The sequence below is a fragment of the Podospora anserina genome, chromosome 7, assembly GCF_000226545.1.
Source record: "Podospora anserina S mat+ genomic DNA chromosome 7, supercontig 1".
NCBI classification, from domain to species: Eukaryota; Fungi; Ascomycota; class Sordariomycetes; order Sordariales; family Podosporaceae; genus Podospora; species Podospora anserina.
The window spans coordinates 1,062,372-1,082,499 of NW_001914854.1; the positions used below are offsets into that span (position 1 = coordinate 1,062,372).

General features: G+C 53.3%; 5 protein-coding genes across 5 annotated transcripts; 3 read left to right on the forward strand and 2 right to left on the reverse strand.

The window, feature by feature from the left end:
- Positions 1–1,868: 1,868 nt before the first annotated feature.
- PODANS_7_1830 (uncharacterized protein) lies at positions 1,869–2,650 on the forward strand (the record flags this gene model as incomplete). The annotated part of the gene is made up of 3 exons (XM_001907804.1): positions 1,869–1,924; positions 1,989–2,043; positions 2,087–2,650. 3 exons carry the CDS (start codon positions 1,869–1,871, stop codon positions 2,648–2,650), a joined length of 675 nt encoding a protein of 224 aa, XP_001907839.1.
- Positions 2,651–2,896: 246 nt separating this feature from the next.
- PODANS_7_1828 (uncharacterized protein) lies at positions 2,897–4,099 on the forward strand (the record flags this gene model as incomplete). Its single annotated transcript, XM_001907805.1, has 1 exon — positions 2,897–4,099. One exon carries the CDS (start codon positions 2,897–2,899, stop codon positions 4,097–4,099), a length of 1,203 nt encoding a protein of 400 aa, XP_001907840.1.
- A 369-nt stretch (positions 4,100–4,468) lies between these two features.
- On the reverse strand, positions 4,469–6,147 carry PODANS_7_1820 (uncharacterized protein; the record flags this gene model as incomplete). The annotated part of the gene is made up of 2 exons (XM_001907806.1): positions 4,469–5,967; positions 6,021–6,147. 2 exons carry the CDS (start codon positions 6,145–6,147, stop codon positions 4,469–4,471), a joined length of 1,626 nt encoding a protein of 541 aa, XP_001907841.1.
- A 2,770-nt stretch (positions 6,148–8,917) lies between these two features.
- PODANS_7_1810 (uncharacterized protein) lies at positions 8,918–13,336 on the forward strand (the record flags this gene model as incomplete). Its single annotated transcript, XM_001907807.1, has 4 exons — positions 8,918–8,931; positions 9,000–9,078; positions 9,146–12,017; positions 12,072–13,336. 4 exons carry the CDS (start codon positions 8,918–8,920, stop codon positions 13,334–13,336), a joined length of 4,230 nt encoding a protein of 1,409 aa, XP_001907842.1.
- A 4,591-nt stretch (positions 13,337–17,927) lies between these two features.
- Positions 17,928–18,957, reverse strand: PODANS_7_1800 (uncharacterized protein; the record flags this gene model as incomplete). The annotated part of the gene is made up of 3 exons (XM_001907808.1): positions 17,928–18,381; positions 18,440–18,499; positions 18,725–18,957. 3 exons carry the CDS (start codon positions 18,955–18,957, stop codon positions 17,928–17,930), a joined length of 747 nt encoding a protein of 248 aa, XP_001907843.1.
- Positions 18,958–20,128: the final 1,171 nt, after the last annotated feature.

Sequence of the window (20,128 nt, forward strand, 5' to 3'; positions counted from 1 at the left end):
GGCTTGTGCAAAGTAAATACCTGGTAAAGCTGCTGCTTGGGCTCCACTACGGAGGGAGCTGCGCTCGAGGAGACCCGGCGGCAGCTGTTCAGGGCTTGACGTGTTAGCATGTGGTGGTTTGCTAGGTGGGGGCGGGCGGATTGCTCTATGTGTGCTATATGTGGTGGTGTTGGTGGTGGTGGGTGCACGGGCAATTAAGCAGCGGAAAAGAAAACCAGAGCTTCCAAAGAGCGGAAGCTCTGAGATGGCTTTGGTGGCGGTAAGCGAACGTGAGCAGGCCAGGGCAGATATGCCTTGAGCCAAGCAGAACCTTGTCCGAAGCTCAAACAATTCAGCAAAAAAGGGCTTGTTTGTCTGGCTTTCACGGCCAACTTAACCGCGTTGCAGAAAAGCGTGACGCCTTTTTGGTGGTGCTGAAAAGTAGGTGTGGGGGAGGGGAGGTTGAGCTTTGGGGGAGGTCTGATGTAAGTGGTAAACGGGACCTGGACTGTGAAGCGACAAGCGAGCGGAAGACCCTCGGTGGAGAGCTGGCTAGGCTACAGGGCTAGCGCCGAACAGGCAGACAGGCGGGCTGGGACTGACGGAGCAGCAGAGCACCTAGCCAGCATGGAAAACTGAGCGCAAAGACAAGACGGAACTCACCTTGATTCCAGTCGGGACCTGACGAATGATGATGATGGATGGCCGGAGTACATGTGTGAGGGAGAGAGAGCTATGGCCAGATGAACGGGAGCTGATCGGATGCTGTACTGGACAATCTGGATGATGCCGATGCTCGATGGATGAGGGATGGCGAGACTGGCCCGTGGGTACTCTTCCAGTCTTTCTTTTGCAAGAGTGAATCGAAGTTATCGGATGTGGGGCAGCGAACCTACACTAAGCGGACCTGGGGGACAAGGCGGGGCAGGGTGGGGCAGACCTCTGTATTTAGTGACGGCTTCGAGAAAGATGCAGCCTTCTTTTTTCAGCTGTTCTTCAATTGGGATGCAGATCTATACCAGGCAGGTGAAACAGCTTCCATGTATGATTATTGTTGAGGGTTTGAGAGCAATGGGAGGCTGCTACGAGCTGCTCTTCTCTCAGCTGGTACTTGAGAAGCTAGGTAGCTTTCCGCGCCAAATGGAAGCATCCACAGCCCCGGCACTCCAGCTGTTTGTGCGTACGTCATCAACTCCACGGTGCTGGAAGAACACCTAGCTACGGCTTTTTATCAACCATTCGTATCGAGGAGGTCAGTTATTATGCTGTGCTCGTTTATTTTATTTTTATTTCTTTTTTTGCCTTTTTGTCTTCGAGATCTTCAGCTGCCTATCTATTAAATCATTCCGACACGCACACGCGTACCTAGATACGTAGTATCTTGTAGGGTTGCATTCTGGAAGAGAAGGCTCGGGATCTTCTTTGTCAACAGCTGTCTTTCATCTTTGCTGCCCTGCCACTCATCCGTGCCCCATTCAAGTCCTTCTCGGATCTTGCAGACGGGGGCTCAAATGACTACTTGACTGAGATTGACACATGCAAGAATCCGTTGAGGGAGTACCAAACCCAGCATGCAGCCCCTCTGTGAGATGCTTCCGAGTTCAAGTGACAACCTGGAAGATATCTGCCAAGCAAATCAGCTTGAGAATTGTGGGCCGCCGCCGTTCGCTGACACCTGCTGGCTCGGCCCGGCTCGTTGGAACCAAAGTTTCATTCTGTCTCCGCCGCCGCCGCCGCCAAAAAAAAAAAGTAAACTCAATTCAGTACGCCAAGACATCGAAATACTGTAGATGTACCTACTGCGTAAACCGAGAAACTCTGACTCCTCTTTTTTTTTTTTTTCCCAGTATCCCCTTCTGCAAGATACCAGTATCAAAGCCAACCAAACAATGGAACGCAAAAGAATTGTCCACACGTTGGACACCCCATTTTCTGTCGTCGAGTGGTATGGAACGGCCCATGAGTTCTTTGTCACAACCCGACCCGTATGTTGACCGGTACCACCACAGGCCACAAATAAGTCAAGAAGACCAAGATGTAATTTTGGAGCTCCTCTGCCAGTGCGTTGTTTCTCTCGTACCCGTGACTCTAGATGTCTCATCTCAAGTCTCTGACTAACCTCGCCTTCAGTTTGCTTTCGCCTCTTGGGACTCATCGAAGATTATTTGTCACGCCATCAAAAGGCATGAGAGATCGAAAACGCAAGCGTGCCCAAGATGAAGACCCTGTTCCCCCAACTCCGGAGCTTGCTGGATACGTAGACGTGGGCCTGTCTCATATCTCCAGGACTCTCCAAACCATGTCTGGCAAGGACGCGAAGCCGTACAGCGTCGTCTTCGTGGCCCGGTCTGGTCAGTCGTCCGCGTTTCACTGCCATTTTCCCCAGATGGTTGCGCTCGCTTCTCGGTCTCAGCCGCCAGAAAAGGCTGTCAGGTTGGTTGGTATCTCCAAGGCATGTGAGGACAAACTGAGCGCAGCCCTGGGCATTCCTCGAGTTTCCAGCATAGCTCTGCGAGAAGATGCTCCGCAGGCCAAAGGTCTTGTGGACTTTGTGCGAGAGCACGTCAAGCCAGTTGAGGTTGCATGGCTCAAAGAGGCCCGAGCAGGCCAATATCTCGACACCAAAATCGACGCCGTGCCTACCAAGATAGGCGTCAAGAAGAAGGCTTGATCGGCCTGTGATATTTGACGCAAGAACAAACTGCAACAAGCTTGTTTTCTTTGCCTCCCAACTTATACTGGTCACTTGCAGCAAACCGAGCACAGTCATCTTGGGAGACAACATGTTGTCCTTCCACAGGCACTGTCTTGTTGGACTCTCGTCATTCATTAGGTCCGCGCTCCAGAGATAGCCTTCACCTATACTTTGGCCGGCTAGTTCGCAGGATTTGTTGCCACTACGGAAAAATAAATCAATATGGATGGCAGACCACCTACTGAGGGCCCCAACCAAGCCAAAAGTGCTGGAGCTTCTGATGCTCGACGTACCTCTGATGATCCTGACAAGCCTGACCCTGAGCTTTTGGCACTGATGAGGAACAGCGTGAGATATCTCACACTTACAGAGTCGCAGGATGACGACAACAATAGAAACCGGCCAACCGGGCACGAATCGCGCTCTCCTCCTTTACCCCCTCAACCAGAACCAACGCCCACGTCAACTGCCGCTCCTACTCCCTCCGGAACACCGGGCACCGCCAGTCTCCTTCCCCAGGTCCGCCGGTTCAAGACGTTTATGACGCAGGAAGAAATTGACGAACACAAGACAACAGCCCCAACCCACATCGCCGACTTTCTACCACCACCAAACAATCATCCCGAAGATGATAACACTCCCAAATCACCCCATCCCACCACTCCTCCCGGGTCAGGCGGCATCAGCATCCCCGTGTGCCTCCCCTTTCGGCCAATCACTAAAAAGCTCGATGCGGTGGAGGAGCAGCAGAGCCAAGAGCCAAAGCAGGAGGCATCAACACCCGCCCCACACAAACGAAACAAGAGTCACGGCGACCACATCGACTCCGCCATCCGCACCCGTCTCCCGGATTCTGCCTCTCCCAAGCCCAGGGCAAATTCCGAGGGGGTCTCCATCCCGACTCCTACACGCCCCCCTCCCCCTCCACCGGTAGAAGCACAGCTCAGGTCCTCTGTTGGCACTATGGATACGGACAAGACCCCAAAGAAGGTGGTCAGTCCTAGTTTTAGGCGTTTGATGGAGAGGGAGCTTTCTTCTGGTGGTCCAAGTCTGACTCTAGCTGGTCCATCGAGTGCGGGTCCTTCTTCAGCTGGCGCAAGAGGGGCAAGGGGTACCGTGATCAAGGATCCGTCTGGGAGGATCTTTGATATCGAGTTTATGAGGAAAAAATGGCAGGATGCCGCGGTTGCGGAGACGAAACAAGCTGCTGCTGGGGTGGAGAAGACGTTGATGGGGATCAGTGAGACATTGAAGAGCATTCGACTGGACCATGCTGATGAAAAGGACGAGAAGGTCAAGGTTCAGAAGGCTGATAAAGGCGAGGAGGAGGAGAAGAAGAAGAAAGATGATGGAGACGGTAAAGACGATGAGAAGAAATTACAAGGCCCCAAGGAGAAAGATGGTGGTGGTGATGCCACGGCATAGGAAGGGTTAGGGTTGGAATCTGGCAGACAAAAAAAAAGAGCGCTGAAAATAGACTTTTGATTTGACATGACCGATTTTCCACCTCGACTCCATGTGGAACTCTGACGTGATGAGCTAATGGAAATGGCTGAGAGTGACGCCAAGTTACCAAACTTCCATATCTTCAGGTTGACTCTAGAGTCCAAAACGAGGCGTTGCCATCACCAGTTATCTGAGCAATATAAAAGTGACTCAATGCAGGGCACGAGACTAGGGCTCGTAAAACTTTGGTATCTATGCACAACTACGCATATGCCGCCCTCCCCAATGCAGAAAGCCAAAGCCAGACCAACCAGCCCACAACTCCATGCCGCAAAAGAACAACAAAAATTAGAATCGGCTGATACCCCGTCCAAAGATCCAGGAGATTACCCAGTAAATCGGCACGAGCAACTTATTCCTCCACGACATCGCCTTGGTGAGATAGGCTCCCCTCCAAAGGACCCATGCCACCCACCCCTTGAGCTCATCGGCCTTGCTCTGGTGAATGGCCTTCCACCCACCCAGATACGTCATCGTCCCCCAATTCCTGAACTTGAACTCCTTCCCGTCCTGACCTGGTGAAATCCCCTTGTTCAGCTCCTTAGCCAGATACTGCGCCTCCTGAGCAGCAACCTGCGCCGTCTTTGGGAGGGGGTCATGCTCGATAAAACTGCAATCTCCAATGACGTACACCCCATCCAACGGCTTCTTCTCCAACTCATTTCCTTCCTCAGGCTTAGCATCAGCATCCACGCTCAAAGCCCTCATATACCCATCCACCACCAACCCCCCACTCCTCTTGTCCCTAACCAACCTCCTCCTCTCCAGCACCTCCCCCGTCATCGGATTCTTACTCTTACTCACCACCACCTCCTTCTCAGCCAACTTTGCAATCAGAGGATTAGCCATCAACCCCGTACTCCAAACCACCATCCCGGCCCCAACCTCCCCCCCATTCTCCTCGACTTCCCTAATCTTGATCCGCACCGCCCCGTGCCGTCTCCCCAACTTCCCATCCGCAAGCCTGATCCTTTCCAGATGGTGCTCCGTCTTGACCTCGATCCCCTGCCTGGCAAAATGCCCCATCGCATAATCCGCCAAAGCCTTGTCAAACATCGGCAGCACCTTTGGCGCGACATCATAAACCGTGATTTTGACAAAGCGCATCAGCTCGGGGTACATCTTTCCCAAATCGTCACGGATAAAATCGTGGAGCTCAGCCGCCCATTCGATCCCCGTCGGACCGCCGCCCACAACGGCAAAGTGCAACAAAGCCCTCTTGTCATCATCGGTAAGAACATGCCCGTTGCTGTTGGGGCTGCTGCTGCTGGGGTAAGAGCACTGCTCAAACAGGCTCAACACCCGTAGCCTCACCCTCCTAGCATCACCAATATCCCTCAGGAAATGGGCATGCTCCCTTACCCCCTCAATCCCAAACGTCTGGCTGTAGGCTCCGCACGCAATGATCAGCTTGTCGTACTGGACCTCGATAACCTCTCCCTTGTCCCGGAGCGGGATTTGCCCTCCGGGGGGTGGGACGACAGTTTTGGAGGCGGCTTCCTCGGCGGCGTTGGTCTCGACGGTGATAGTCTTGCGGGAGAAGTCAATCTCGTCTGCCCAGCCTTGGTAGAAGTTGATGTTGCCGCCGGGGAGGCGGCGGACGGGCTCGAGGATGGTGCGGAACTCGAGGGTGCCGACCGAGGTGGAGGCGAGGAGGGGGGTGAAGACGAAGTAGGGGCGGGGGGAGATTATGATGCGGTCGTATTTGGTGGGGGAGAGGGTGCGGGCTAGGGAGTAGCCTGCCCAGCCGGAGCCGAGGATGATTACCTTTTCTTTGGTGGGGGGGCCTGAGGGGGGTGTTAAGAGATTGTGAGGGAGGGGGAAAAGGGGGGGGGCTGACCTTTCTTGAAGCTAAAGTTCCGGGAGGAGACTAAAGAGGCGGGAGCTAGAGAGGTTGAGAGGGAGAGTTGACGGGGTGAGGAGCCGGTCAGCCCCCGTGGGAGGGACCGGGTGAGGGAAGAGGGCATCTGAGTTGGTGATGTGTGGTGAAGTCGCAATATGAAGCAGCTTGTTTGTATAAGGTGGGTAGCACGAGGAAGGTTGAGGTAAGTCGAGAATGTATCAAACCAACTCTGGTTTGCTTGCCACCAGCGTATCGAAGAAAAAGAAACAACTCAAAAAGATGACACGACAGCTAAAGCTAGCAAGAACGACAAGCAAGAGCAAGTAAGAACAGACAAGACGTCATGGAACGAAGAAAAAGTAGGGGTCCATCTTCAAGCTTATAAGAGCTTGCTGTCAGTCAGCACGCGAGTACCGGGAGAGAAAAACTTTCTATTCCTGGCTGGCCTCCATCGGGATTGTCTAACTAACCCCTGGGGGACCCTGATGAATCACAGGTCGATTTTTTCCCCCCCTCTGTTCTTCACGTTTCAAAAGAGTCATTGTTTCCCATATCCGGATACCGCGGCGGAGTGCGGGTCTACCCGTTGCAGCAGCAGGGCGAGCTCTGCGAACTTGACAGGTGCGCCGCCGCCGCCGCCACATTGTCGGGTCTGCTGGGAACCCCGTTGAGAGAAAGGGTCCAACAGAAGAAGCGCGGAAGAAGTCGTTGATGTCAAAAAGACGTCACGTCAATGGTCCGGAATCGGATTGGGGGGCACTGCTGAGAATATGTCTCCCGGGCTTTTCCGTCGCGAGCCCCGCGGGATACGAATAGTATGCAGTACGCAGGAAGACCGAAGACCCGAGGTTCTCCTCCTGCTGGTCTCGGTATTCTCGCAAAACAGGGCTTCCAGTATGAAAAAGAGAAGAGTCATGAAATGGGTGGGAAACGAAGGTGTCATTTCAAAAATTATGTGATATTATCCACAGAGGACGGGATCGGCGCCATCTGAATTTGTTGGAAGTGCCCCTCTTCTTCGGTACATAGTGTACAGCAAGGCTGCTTTAGCGGCGATGGTGGGGGTTTCGGGAATGTGCCAAGATGAGCCTCTGCCGGGAACCATACAGGTACGCTAGATTTCTCACCATCAAGGGGAAGCTGTCGACACGGATGATGGGTCCGGCACGCCCGGTCTCTTTGCGCAAAATTGCGGCTCTCTACGGAGTGTTCATCTTTGGCTTATCCGGTATGATCGGGATGGAGGCGTTGAGCGGTGTATATCTACTGGAGAGTGTCCCTGTCAGCATCTCTCGGTCCGGGCGAGTGTAAGACCTCAACAACTTGTGCTGGCTGAGAGGGTTGGGGAACTCCGATTCGGAGAAATATGGACAGTCCACGAGCTCAACGGCACAAAAGGGAGGGATTTCCTTGTGGGATTCAGCTTGCTGGCAGCTGAAGAGAGGATAGCCGAGCGTGAACCGATGGTTTTCCTTTTCCACCCATCTTCAACACCACATGCTTGGAGGAAGTCGACGAGATGTGGCTTGTGAGTCAATCCTCTGGATATCTCTCGGGAAACACCTTCTCCTCACATGTTTGGGAGGGAGAGCTGATACCTCACATGTCAAATCTGGGGCTATCAACATGTGGCCTGGAGGGTTGCTGGAAGATCGAATCAAGAGCCGCCATCCCTCGAGTCCAGGGGCCAATGGTTTTTCTTAAATATCATGGACTCGAAGGGTTCCCGAGACAAAACACCAAAGAGCCTCCCTGCAGTCCCAAGTGTTATCAGAGCAGCGGTGACCCTGGACAAAATAACCGGTACTGTAAGTCGGTAAAACATATAATATCTGTTAACTTGCACCCTTTTTAATAGATAATAGGCCTATTAGCTATCGTATAAGGCCTATTGACCACTTATTTTGCAGTGCCGGTTGTTTTTGTCCACGACGTGCCCGCAAGTATCCGCCTGTGGTCATAAATATTGCGTGCTTAGGCCGAGATTACCAAGTTACCCGAGGTGAGCGAGGCAAGGGAAACATACAGAAAGCAACATCAGACTGCTGCCATCCTGTTGCCCGGTGAGAAGAGACGCAGCCATCGTGGGAAAATACTCCCGTGCCGCTTGTTTGAGATGCAGGTGTCCAAAAGGTCAACAACCAAGGAAGAGCAATCGCAGGAATCACTTCCTTGATTGGAGGGCTGAGCCAGCTCTTGGCAGCAAAGACAGGGGGTCGGCCTGGCCTGAAGCAACTGTGGGGTTTCACGAGCAAGGGCAATATCAGGATGTTACCCCAGCAACACCACTTCTGGACGAACGAGGGGTCACAGCTCGTGTTTACTGCTGGTTGACCAATCACGACACCAGTCGCGGGACCGCCAGCCCAACCGAGAGCGACTTCCTTAAACACAACACCACAACGCACAAACCACATTCCCAAGACGGCGCGCCTGTTGTTCTCCGTCGTCTCCGTTGTCATCATCCCTCTCGCCGACTCCCCTTCTTTCGCCGCCAGCACCGGCATTCCAGTAATATATTGATTTTGTACCATTGCCCATTTGGCTCGGTAATACAGTTGTTACTTGGCCGTCCAGCAGCTATCTATCGCATTCGAGTTCGAGACACGACGCCCGCCTGCGTCTGCGACTGCGACAATCAAACCGCGTCTTTTTTTTTTTTTGCGACTGCGACGCCCGCTTTCTTCTTTTTCTGCCACTTTCTCGGCGCATTCTTCACAGCATCGCCAGCTGCTCGGTGATGCCCTCACCGCCTTTTTAGCGGCCTTCTCTTCAACATCACAGGCAAGCAAAAAGATAGCAATTCCACACATTGATGAGCAAAATGGAGCAAGAGGACCCTGTATGTCGCTGCTAGGGCACCAGCTTATATGGGCAACAGCAAACTAACAACAATGCGCCCGTTCAGGTACAGCCATTGCGCCTCTCCAAGGGGAGCAACGGCAGCGCGCCATCTCCTCAGTCGACTCGACCCAGCGGAATCCCTCGTCCGCTTTCCGAGATCTCACCCCACGAGAGACGTAGAAACTCTCCCAGCTGGAACCAGGCGACCCAGGTAAGACATCCGCATTGCTTGAGACCCTGCCGAGGATTGCGGCTGATGTGTGGTGGGTTCTGTGTAGAAACCAGCGACAATGACGGATTCTTCGCCATTCCAGTCGTCGCCCCTGGAGAACGTCACATCGCCCCGTCTCTTCTGGCAGAACCGCAGCTTCAACTCGGACGAGCGCACTGGCTCACCCACCCGCCGCTCATCCATCGAACGATTGCAAAAGGCTTCCCGCGTCAAGAACAGCAATCTCCGGGCCCTGGAGCAGAAGGAGGAGTACGACCCGGCCAAAATCCCCGATATCCAACGCCCTCTCTCTAAGATTCAGGGGAACAACTTTGGCGGCGGCGGCGTCAATGGTTTTCAGGGACGACCACTATTTGGCCACGGCAAGAGCCAGAGCACCACCAGCATCCCTATCCTGAACCCGCCCTCCCTGACGAAAGCAGCAACGATGCCGATTTCCACCTCGCCCATCCGGCCGACAACGCCCAGCAAGGAGTCCGGATCACCGCTGAAATCCTCTCTCTCGTCAAATCGATTCAAGAGCAGCTTTGATCACGAGACAGGAACGTGGTCCGATATATCTGGAGACGAGCGTCGTCTGCCCGAGGGCAAGTCGCTGCACCGCCATGCAAAGAGCGTCACTTTCGATCAAGCGCCTCCTCAAGTCAACGAGTACGAGATGGCCACCCCCGCTCCTTCTTCGATCGGCAGCAACTCGAGGGAGGGCAGCTATGATTCCACCGACGAGGACGATGACGATGACCATTACATGATTCACAACATGGACCAAGACGACAGCTTTGACGCGTCACTGGAGGATACCGACAAGACGCCTGTGGTGGGTCCCGATGACTGGAGGCACAACAATCACGAGGATCCGTTTGACAGAAGCCCAATGCCGGATGATCTGCCGCCCGTTCCTAGACCCCATCATCAGCGCACTGATTCATCGGCCTCCAATGGGGAAAGCCGCCCGCTGCCACCTCTCCCTGGCATGGACGGGACTTCAAGAAGCCTCCCTTCTCCTCCCTCCGCTTCCAAGTTGGAGGCTCAGGGTCTTGGTAACAGCAGGATGCCTCTGGAGGAGCGGTTGAAGCTTATGATGCTTTCTGACGATGGCAAGTCTGCGGCCGAGCAGCAACGTGAGCGTCGCATGCGCCGTGCTGGTGCCCGTGGTAGCCAGACACCCGATCACGAGTCTAAGAGCCCCGTTGTTCAGCCACAGGAAGACGAAGAGGAGCTTGACACTGTCGGCGAGCTTTCGGGTCTCGACGAGTACCAGCTGCCTCCGCGCATTTCTCGCGAGTCCATCCTCCGACGTGTTAATGGCAACAAGGCGCTGGACCGCGAGTCCGACTACAACTTTTCATCACCCGCCGTGGGCATGTCTCCCGACCGCCAAGTTTACGACCCCGACGTTCCCATTCCCAGCACCGAGGACAATGTTTCTGTTCTCGGCGACGAGCCAGTCTCTGTTTTGGATGATGAGTCGGATTACGACTCGGATCAAGGAAGCGTCATCATCAAGCGCGATCCTGCTGATCAGGAGTCTGACCTGTACTCGATTCCCGACACGTACGAACGGTCCGAGGTCACTGACGACTATTCTTCCGACTATGATAGCGACAGTCGGTTTGATGAGGAAAGCCAGTACTCCGAGGGGACGGACCTGCATGTGACCAAGTCATCACAGACTCAGGAGGATGATCAGGTTCCTACCCCCAGGGCAACTACTCCGGTGGATGAGCCCACTCCTCTGGTTCAAGAAGCCGAGAAGGCGCTCCCCGAGGCGCCCAAGGAAAACCGCCTGTCTAGGGGGTTGGAGGCTTCCTTGTTGCCCAAGCCTGAAGAGAAGGAGGCTGTTCCTGGGCCGGAGAAGGCTTCGCAACCCGAGCCCCTGCCACAGCCTGAGAAGAGGCCTCTTACCCCGGAGCTGCAGCTCAGACGATCTCTTACCAAGCCCGAGTACGACGGGACCGGGTGGGGAGAAGATGAGTTTGAGGAGTCCGATCCGGGCACTCCGGAATCGGTCATCCACCGGCCCATGCCAGACAGCGATGACGAAGAAGCCAGAGCCTCACCGGCCATTCCCGAGCAGATCGCGACCATCAAGTCCGCCTCTGGCTCCAAGCTCAAGACCAGGCCTTCTGCCACACCAGCTGACCTGGCCACCATGCGCGAGGCGCGCAGGCAAGTCAGTCGGGAGGTTCCCCCCATCCCCGACCGCCACAGGAACAGGCTCTCTGTCAACATGGACAACGAGCTGGCACCCCCCGCCGAGGACGACTACATGGACCGTCACCCGAGCTTTAAGAAGCGGAGCCTGACACTGGATCTCGACCTTGGCCTTAGCCTAGACAAGGACTTTGACCGGGTGATCGAAGCACAAAAGGTTGCGTCTGACCAGCTTTCCTTGATTCCCCCCTTTGATTTTTCTGCTGTTCACACTCCGAGCTTGGCGGAGGCGTTTTCTCCTGACAAGGAGGAGTTTTCTTTTGATCCTTCAGAAACTACTACTACGAATATTGGTGACGGTGATGCTAACAATAATACTCCACGAAAACAGCGCGGGTACCTCATGCGGCAGAACACAAAGGTCATCACTGCCAGTGATAAGATGACGGAGGACTTTAGGGCTCGGTCGGCGGGGAATAGCCCGACCAAGGTGGCGCAGAGGCCGCAGAGCTGGACGGTGGAGCCGTGGAACAGCCAGCCGGCTAGGAAGAGGAGCTTCAAGAAGAAGCCGAGTAACTTGGGCGCTTCCGGGCCCGTTCCCCCGCTGCCTGGGCAGGAGAGTAATGCTGCTGCTGTCGCGACGCAGAGCGGGAACGACGAGGATGTGGGTGCGGAGCTGAGCCCCGGGGATGAAAATGGGGAGAGGGGAAGGCTCTTTGTTAAAGTGATGGGGGTCAAGGATCTGGATTTGCCTATTCCTAAGAGTATGTTTCTTTTACTATCTTGGGCTGAACGAGTTGATGGCTAACGCGAGACAGATGAGCGAACCTGGTTCAGTCTCACGCTCGACAACGGAGTCCACTGCGTGACGACGGCCTGGCTGGAACTGGCCCGCAACGCGCCCATCGGGCAAGAATTCGAATTGGTTGTCCCCAATGACTTGGAGTTCCAGCTGACGTTGAACGTCAAGCTGGAGAAACCGGTCGAGAAGCCCGTGGCCAAGGCGCTGCCGTCGCCTACTAAGCTCAGCAAACCCAAGACGTCGGCCTTTTCCAGGGTGTTTGCCTCGCCCAAGAAGAGGAAGGAGATGGAGCTCCGGCAAAGGCAGGCAGAGGAGGAAGAGAGGCTTGCCGCTCAGCGGGAGGCGCAGGCGAGACAGATGAAGAGCCAGCCTACGGCATGGGACTTGCTGAGCCCGCTGGCGGCGGACGATGGCTCTTTTGCCAGGGCGTACGTCTGCCTCAAGGACCACGAGAGCAAGTGTTTTGGCAGGCCCTATCTCGTCGACGTGGCGGCGTTCAACGAGTGGGCGATGGAGGACGCGGGTTTTGCGTCTAGTGTTAAGAGCAAGAGGGGGAACATGGGACCTGGCTCTGTCGTGAGGCGGGCGCCGTACAAGATTGGAAAGCTGGAGCTGCAGCTGTTGTTTGTACCGAGGCCCAAGGGGGCGACGGATGAGGACATGCCAAAATCTATGAACAGCTGTATCAGGGAGATGAAGGCTGCGGAGGAGAGGTTGGCGAGGTGCTGGGAGGGGCATCTCAGCCAGCAGGGCGGGGATTGTCCCTACTGGAGGAGGAGGTATTTCAAGCTTGTCGGGACAAAGTTGACGGCTTACCACGAGGCTACGAGGCAGCCCAGGGCCACGATTAATTTGGCGAATGCCAAGAGGTTGATCGATGATCGGAGGACGCTGATGGAGAAGGAGACGCTTGGGAAGGGGGGCAAGAGGAGGAGGAGCGCGTTTGCGGAGGATGAGGAGGGGTACATGTTTGTGGAGGAGGGGTTCAGGATCAGGTTCAACAACGGGGAGTTGATTGACTTTTATGCAGACACGGCCGAGGACAAGGAGGGGTGGATGAAGGTGCTTGGGGAGGTCGTGGGGAAGGAGGTGGTGCCCGGGGACGGGGTGGATGATGTTGTTGGCTCTGTGGTGGCGGGAGGGGGGGGAGGGTCGAAGATGAAGGGGAAGTGGTGCGAGTTGGTGATGAAGAGGGAGGAGCAGCTGAAGCGGAAGGAGTCGGCTAGCCAGGGGGGTGGCGGGAGGAGGGTGCATTCTAGGACTAAGAGTGCTTTGACTTGAGGTTTTCTATCCTGGGGTGTAGTTTTCTTTTTGCTCTTTCTGGTTTTGGCGCTGCCTTTTTTTTTCTTTTTTCTTTCACATCTGTGTATCACTTGCATTACTGGGAGCGCAAAGGGAGGGAAGGGAATTTCGGGATGGGCAGGCAGGCAGGGCATAAGAGAGGGAAGGAGTTGATTGGGGGGGGGGGAGGGAGTCAGTCAATCTGCATAGGGTAGTAGTTCTTGTTGGAGTAAGGTATATTGGGGACTAAGAGGTGGTGGTTGGATGTTGGAACACACACATATGGGACGACTACGACAAAAGTCATCACAGCAACAACAACAACAACAACAACAACAACAATGTTTCATTGCTTGCTTTTTTATTTTATTTGTTTTTGTTATTCCACTCTTGCCCTTGTCTTTTGCTACCTTACTGAGTAGTATTGGCACACCCAACACAAGATGTCTACTTGTCTATTTTGTTGCTTTTCAGCCCTGTCGCGTTGGCTTTTTTGAGTTGTATATCCCTTTTTCGTTCTTAAGTGCAAGAAGAAAGAAAAAAGTTGAGTTGGGTGTAGGTGGTTGGAGATTATGTTTGGGGTTTTAGAGAGAGAGAGGGATGGGATAGGTTTCGTTGGTGTGTGTGTGTGTGTGTGTGAAGAGAACTTTGGTTTCTTGTGTATTGATTGTCGTTGTTGAATTTGAGAAGCTAGTTGTATTAAGTAGTATTTACCTACTTGTTGAATTTAAAATAAAAAAAGGTTTAACCTGTGGTTTTTTGTTACTGGGGATTTTGTGAAGGGTATTGGTTTGAAGTGCTACTGCAGATTTCCTTGGAATTGTCTGATGATGGGTTTTCGGGTTCTTCATCGTGTCATAGGGTTTATATCGCTGACATTCTGTAGCATGATAACCTGCTGTTGTTGTGGCTTCTTCATTCGACTCTTCCTTTTGCCTGTATCTCTTGACCTAGAGTCAGAGATATCTCGACCCTTTGCAAGCCTTGCAAAGTCCGCAGCGTCAACGAACAAGAATCTGTGTCACTGATGGTGATGATGAAATGACGATTTCGTGTCACCAGACCCTTAATGCCGGGCATTTTCGTGATCCTTGTGTATAAAGTAGTTTCGACAACGTAACTGATCGCCCTCTCTCTATATATATCCTTCTCGTTTATGCAACTGCCGGTTTTTTTGCCACCTCGATCTTCAATGATCATCGTCACCCACCACCATGTACAGTGCCAGCCGACCCGTTTGATCATCTGATCTGTGCATATGAGTGCATTAATTCATTTTTTATGTAGGTAGGTAGTGTTACAAGGAAACGGTGATATTCTGGAAGGGTTGGGTAGGTTTGTTACCTATGTGGATCAGATCATCATGGATGGGTATGGAGGAGGACGGGAGTATCCGGTGATAGTCCGGCACAGACAGAGAGACCAGGCACCGTGTTTGTTTTGGGGGTAGCAGTACTGTCTGTCTGTTCTACCCGCTTTAGGTCCCGCCCATACCGACCCGTAGTTCCCGTGTCCTCCGTCTCCGGGGGTGTGGTGCGGTGTCATCAGGTGTCCGGGGTTACACATACACACACACACCGTATTTTTGAAGGTCCGTTCAGGGTCCCACCGTAGGTCAGTCACCGTTGTTTTGGAGATGCCACTCCGTATTTGTGTTTGCTGCTCACCGTAAGTATGGAGTCTTTTTTTTTTGTGCTTCAAAGGGGGGTCTTCACCGTATTCCGTGGGGTTACAGTCTCGCCTCCGCAGTGGTTCGTTCCCAACCCGCGGAACCCTGAAAATGATACCCGGCCGCCGGGACACACAAGGTTCGAGAATGGTGGAGAAGCTTTTTTTTCTTGTCCCGTTCACACACCGCCGTTCAGGGGCCGCCGCCGCCGTCGTCCGGAATGGGGACCAGGTTGCTCCACTTTCAGGTACCGGAGTCGGAGTCGGAGTCGGAGGAGCCTCATCACGCCTTACTGCGGCGCAGGAACACGATAGGCAAGGTACAAAGATAGATGCGCTGGCAGTGTGGGAGAAAAAAAGAAGAAAAGCTTCTGCTGCATAATCTCGCTCCTCTTTTTTTCCACCACGGGGAAGAGCATCCGTATGCTACTCAGATACACTGCAAGTGGAGAGTGTGTGCTTGCTGTCAATGTGTCAGTGAGGCCGTAGTGCAGGTACCACAGATGGCCAGTTTTGGGCTGATCTACAGCAAAAATAATAGTTGTATGTTTCACCTAGTTGGTGTAAGTGAAGATATTCAGACAAAGCCCCCCTCCCCCCCCCGGCTCTCCAACAAAAAAACAAAAAAAAAAAAAAAACTAAACGGGTCAAGTCCCAAGTGAAGACTCTTCTAGCGCCATCCCCGTCTTTGTCGATCGATCTCGATGAGATAGATACCTTTCGGATTTCAGAATTTTCATCACCAACCCGCATCAGTCAGCGGTCACAGGATTGTCTGACTGTTGACAGTGAACAATCTCGTAAGCTGTCCACCACCCACTTTTTCCAGCTGGGGTGGATAGCAAGAGCTTCTTTTTCCGTGGGGGGAGGGGGGAGAAAATAAAAAACTTGGTCTTTTTGATTACCCCAGTGAACAAAAACAAAACCCCCGCCCAGGTCGGTCGGTTTCGTCCACTACCCCATATTCCCCACAGCGCTAGTCTATCCCGTCCTGCTGCCGCCCCCGCTTAACGTCCGATTTTCCTTAACCAACGCAGCGCAGATCACTTTCCTTCCCTCTCGTCCGGACAGGCTGGAAACTTCTGCGGTGAGAAGAAAAGAGAGGGGTGTCTACTGGCTGTGTGTGAAAGGGGTGGAGAAATGAGGCTGTGTTCTTGTGGAAAATGGAGAACATATATTTGTGCCTTGCATATACAGACCGCGGCAGACTATATCGGCACAGAAAAGAAAACAGAGATTTATTCTGTTGCCTGGTGTAGCTGTTGGCTAAAGATCTAGAACTTGCAAAAATCTAGCAAACATGTGAGACATATTGCCCAGCTCCTCACCTCGGTCAACAACAACCCCTTTCTCATCTGCCGCTCATTCATCACGGATATCAAACCCGATATTGAACGCCCCCCCAACCCCCCCCCTTTTTCTCCGAAAAACCATATTAAATCAATATTTCCCCTTCCACCTCACACAGCATAGATTAACTCTGCCCTCTCCCCTCTCCCACCGCCAAAAGACAAGGTGAGGTCATCCCCCCTCTCCTCAAAAAACCCAGCGTCCCATCCAATTCAGGAACCCACATCTTATTACCCCATATTCTCGGTCTTTGCTTGTTTGCCAGCAAGCTCCAACCAACCCCACCACCCATGTAACCATATCCTATCTCCACCAGTCCATCCACACCAAGCAAGCAGTTCCAATTGTTCCACAACGGTCACCAACAAGACAGGACAAGCGAAACAAGAAGCGAAAAAGCAAATGCATCATTCTGTCTGTCTGTGTGTGTGTGTGTGTGTGTCTGTTGTATTCAGCCAATTCAATTGTGTAATAAAATGAAAAATGTGTGTTTTGTTTGAGCGGTGTGACATGTCCCATCCGTCCGTCCGTCCGTATCCGGAAACCAAAAAATGCCCCCATCGTGATAAAAAGAAGAAAGCTCCGTTCATGCCAAGAGTAAAATAAAAAAGACGTAACAAAGTTAGGTATATACATTTCAGACAGAAAGAGAAAAAAAAAGAGGCCTGTGTTTCCTTTGCCAATAATCTCCAAAAATATGCCGCCACCTCCAAGAAAGTTATAAATGCTAAAGGTAAGAGTAGTAAGCTCAGATGTCCTCCTCGAGACCCCCCGAAGCGAATAATAGTCCTCCTCCTCTCCATGATTTGTCATGCTCCAAGGAATAAAAAAAAGTTGCTTTTTTCCCATCTATTGTCTTCAGATAAACCCTCGCCCATGCCGCTAAGCTTTTTGTTGAAAACACATATCCCAAACATGAAAAACAAAATTAGTAGTAAGTGACAATGAAGAAAGGCACCAAGAAGGGGTGGTGGTTTGTGATGATGTGGGACGTTAACCAAGTCCACGGCAACCGCCAATCCCTCCCTCCCTCTTCCCCTGTACAGCGCGTGCCCAGCCGAGGGACCAACCCCGCGCTAAGAAATGCAGGTGTGTCCCAGAAAACGCCTCTTTTTTCGATGCTGGCCTGTCATGTGCCAAGACAGATGTGGAAAGCGTGAGGATGGCATCCCCGCCGCTCCCCATGCTGAACCGGCTCACCCATGTGTGGGGTACCGAGAAATCAAAAGATCCGGAAAGCTGCATGAGTGGCAGCTGGGTTTGGGAGGTGTGATGCTGCTGCTGCTGCTGCTGCTACTGCTGAAGCACAGCCAGCACACAAGAGAGGGCAGATCTGTGCCGTTCAGCACCCCGCGCGGAATGTTGCACTGCAACAGCTCGGCCAACCAAACCCCCACATGGAGAGAGATAAAGAAGGATCAGAAAAGTCCTTTTCCTAATCAAGACAGCTCTTGACTTTGCGTCCCTGGGTCCCAACGACTGCAATCAGCGTTGCCTTTTCCGACAGCATCGCTGCATTGCCATGTGAGGCTACCCGCATCCGACTCCTCGCATGACTTTCAACGCGGGAGAACTACCTCCCGGAGGCGAGCATGGGTGTGACGAGTTCGATGCTCTTTGGTCTGGAGTAAACACCAGGCCTGCGTGACGGAAGAGGTCTGTCAACCGAGGAGCCGTAGTGGTCGTAGTACGCCCCGTCGTAAGTGGTCGAAAAGTAACTCGAGTTGGGTTTCGTGTACGAGTTGTCTGGGCTTGTAGCAGTGCCCCTGCCAAACGACCAGACACCGCTGTGGGAGGTACCCATCATGGGTGACGTGGGACTCGGTGGGCGGATGTATAGTGACGACTTGAGCGCATTTACGGCCGTTGAGGGCGGGGAAAAGTGCGTAGAGCTAGGCCTTGAAGGCGAGGCGCGGGGTACGATATCTCTGGGCTCTGGAGCTCCTGAGTAGAAAGGGTACTGAGTGGGTGGGTGACTTCCACGGCTCGGCGCCGTCGAGGCGCTAACCTGGTCATCGTACCGGCATCTAGATTGCAACATTAGCGCTGAGTCCAAAGAGATACATCATCTCGCAGAAGACTCACGTTTCTGAGCAGTAGAGGTTCTGGTCGTCGGCTGGAATGAATTGCTTCTCGCACACCATGCTACATCATTCAGTCAGCCGGGGTTCTTCCAAGGAAATCAAGACGTATGCAGGAACGGCAACCCGGACACTCCCCCAGAGAATGAGGTGCCCGGTGTGGTGGTTGACCCCTCTTTCCCCCTCTTCGCTTGAGGTAACACAAATCACCTGCATGTCAGGTGACGATGCGGGCGGATGGAAAGGGAAGTGCTGCAGTTGCGAAACGTAAACGCTCGGAAACACTTACCAGTACTGCGGGAAGCTCTCCCGCTCCTCATCCCACCAGCGCTCATCGTCCAGTTCCCTCTCTCTGTCCTCGCGACTCCTGCCCAGCTTTGGGGCGCTTTGCGGTGTGATTCTTCTCGTCATGGTGGTAGGTCTGGATGAGTGCTTCCTGTAGTTGGGGTCTGATGCACCGACTGTTGCTTTGCGGACGTCGGTCATGGACGTGTTGCCCGACTTTCGACGGTGGTGATGCATGGAGACGAGCCTTGTGATTGGTGCAGCTCAGGGGAGCTCGAGGTGAAAGCGCAGGGCGTCGAGGCCAGGGAATGCTGGTTGGCTGTAGCTCGTCCAAAGTCCCTTGGGGTCCAAGTGTGGGGATGGAGATGGCCCAGACGGGGGGAGGCGGGGAATTTGAAGCTTCAGAGAGCGAGAACTGAAGAACCCGGGATAAAGCCTGTGTGGACAGCTAGGGGTTGGGGGTTGGGTAACAATTGAGCGACGAAAAGACGATCCTTTTGAACTTGGCAAGTTGTCGTCCAAACAAGAAAAAGTTTTCCTCGCAATTGGAGCCCAGCAAAGGGGTGTGTCGTGCGGTGGCGAATATGTATGCTGCAGAAGAGATTTTTTTTCTTTTTTTTCCCTCTTGGGTTGTCGGTGCTGTCGGTTGCTGGCGGCCTTTTGTGGACTGTGATGGTCCCTTGGTATTATGCCGGGCCACTCGATAGTTGGATTCTTGGGCCAGTAGTCTGCAATCGCTGAACCTTCGGGGAAGGTGTCTAATAACAGGGCTTGACTCGGGTTGCCGCCCAGCAGTGAGTCTGTGTTGCGTTGCGGTGCTGCTGACGGGCCACAACGATGTGTGTCGCGACAACTCGTGGACTTGGCGTGCAAATCGGGTAGCCAAACGAGCAGGATTTTACCCCGCGCTTGTGTAGTCGGGATGTCTGTTATAGAAGAGAAGTGACGGTTGAGTTGATGGGAACACAAGTGGAAACTCGCGTGGAGGTGTGTGTGTCTTGTGTAAGTGTAGGTATGAAGATAGGTGGTAGTGTAGCTTGGAAGAGCTGTCTGAATGTCTTTGAACCGAAAAAAGACGGCACAGGCGAAGCTTGAGTGTGTGAGACGACCGACCAAAGGCAGAGCTTTAAAAGACTTGATTCTTTGGGCTAATTATCAGATACTTTTGCGTGTCGGATGACTCCTTTGACCATTTCCTGGGCGCTTCAGCTTGCGCGTGGACCAGCGCCGAGTCCTTCAAGGCTGCTGCCGAGAGCGGAGATGGACGGAGCTGGGTGAGCTTGTTGGCCTTGGCCAATCGTCTTTAACCGTCGGTGGGTGTGGTGCAAAGACGGGGAAGTGTATCGAAAGGACTGACGTCTAAGCATGCAGTACGAGGCTTGCCCTCAGGAAGTGTTGTCAACTGTGG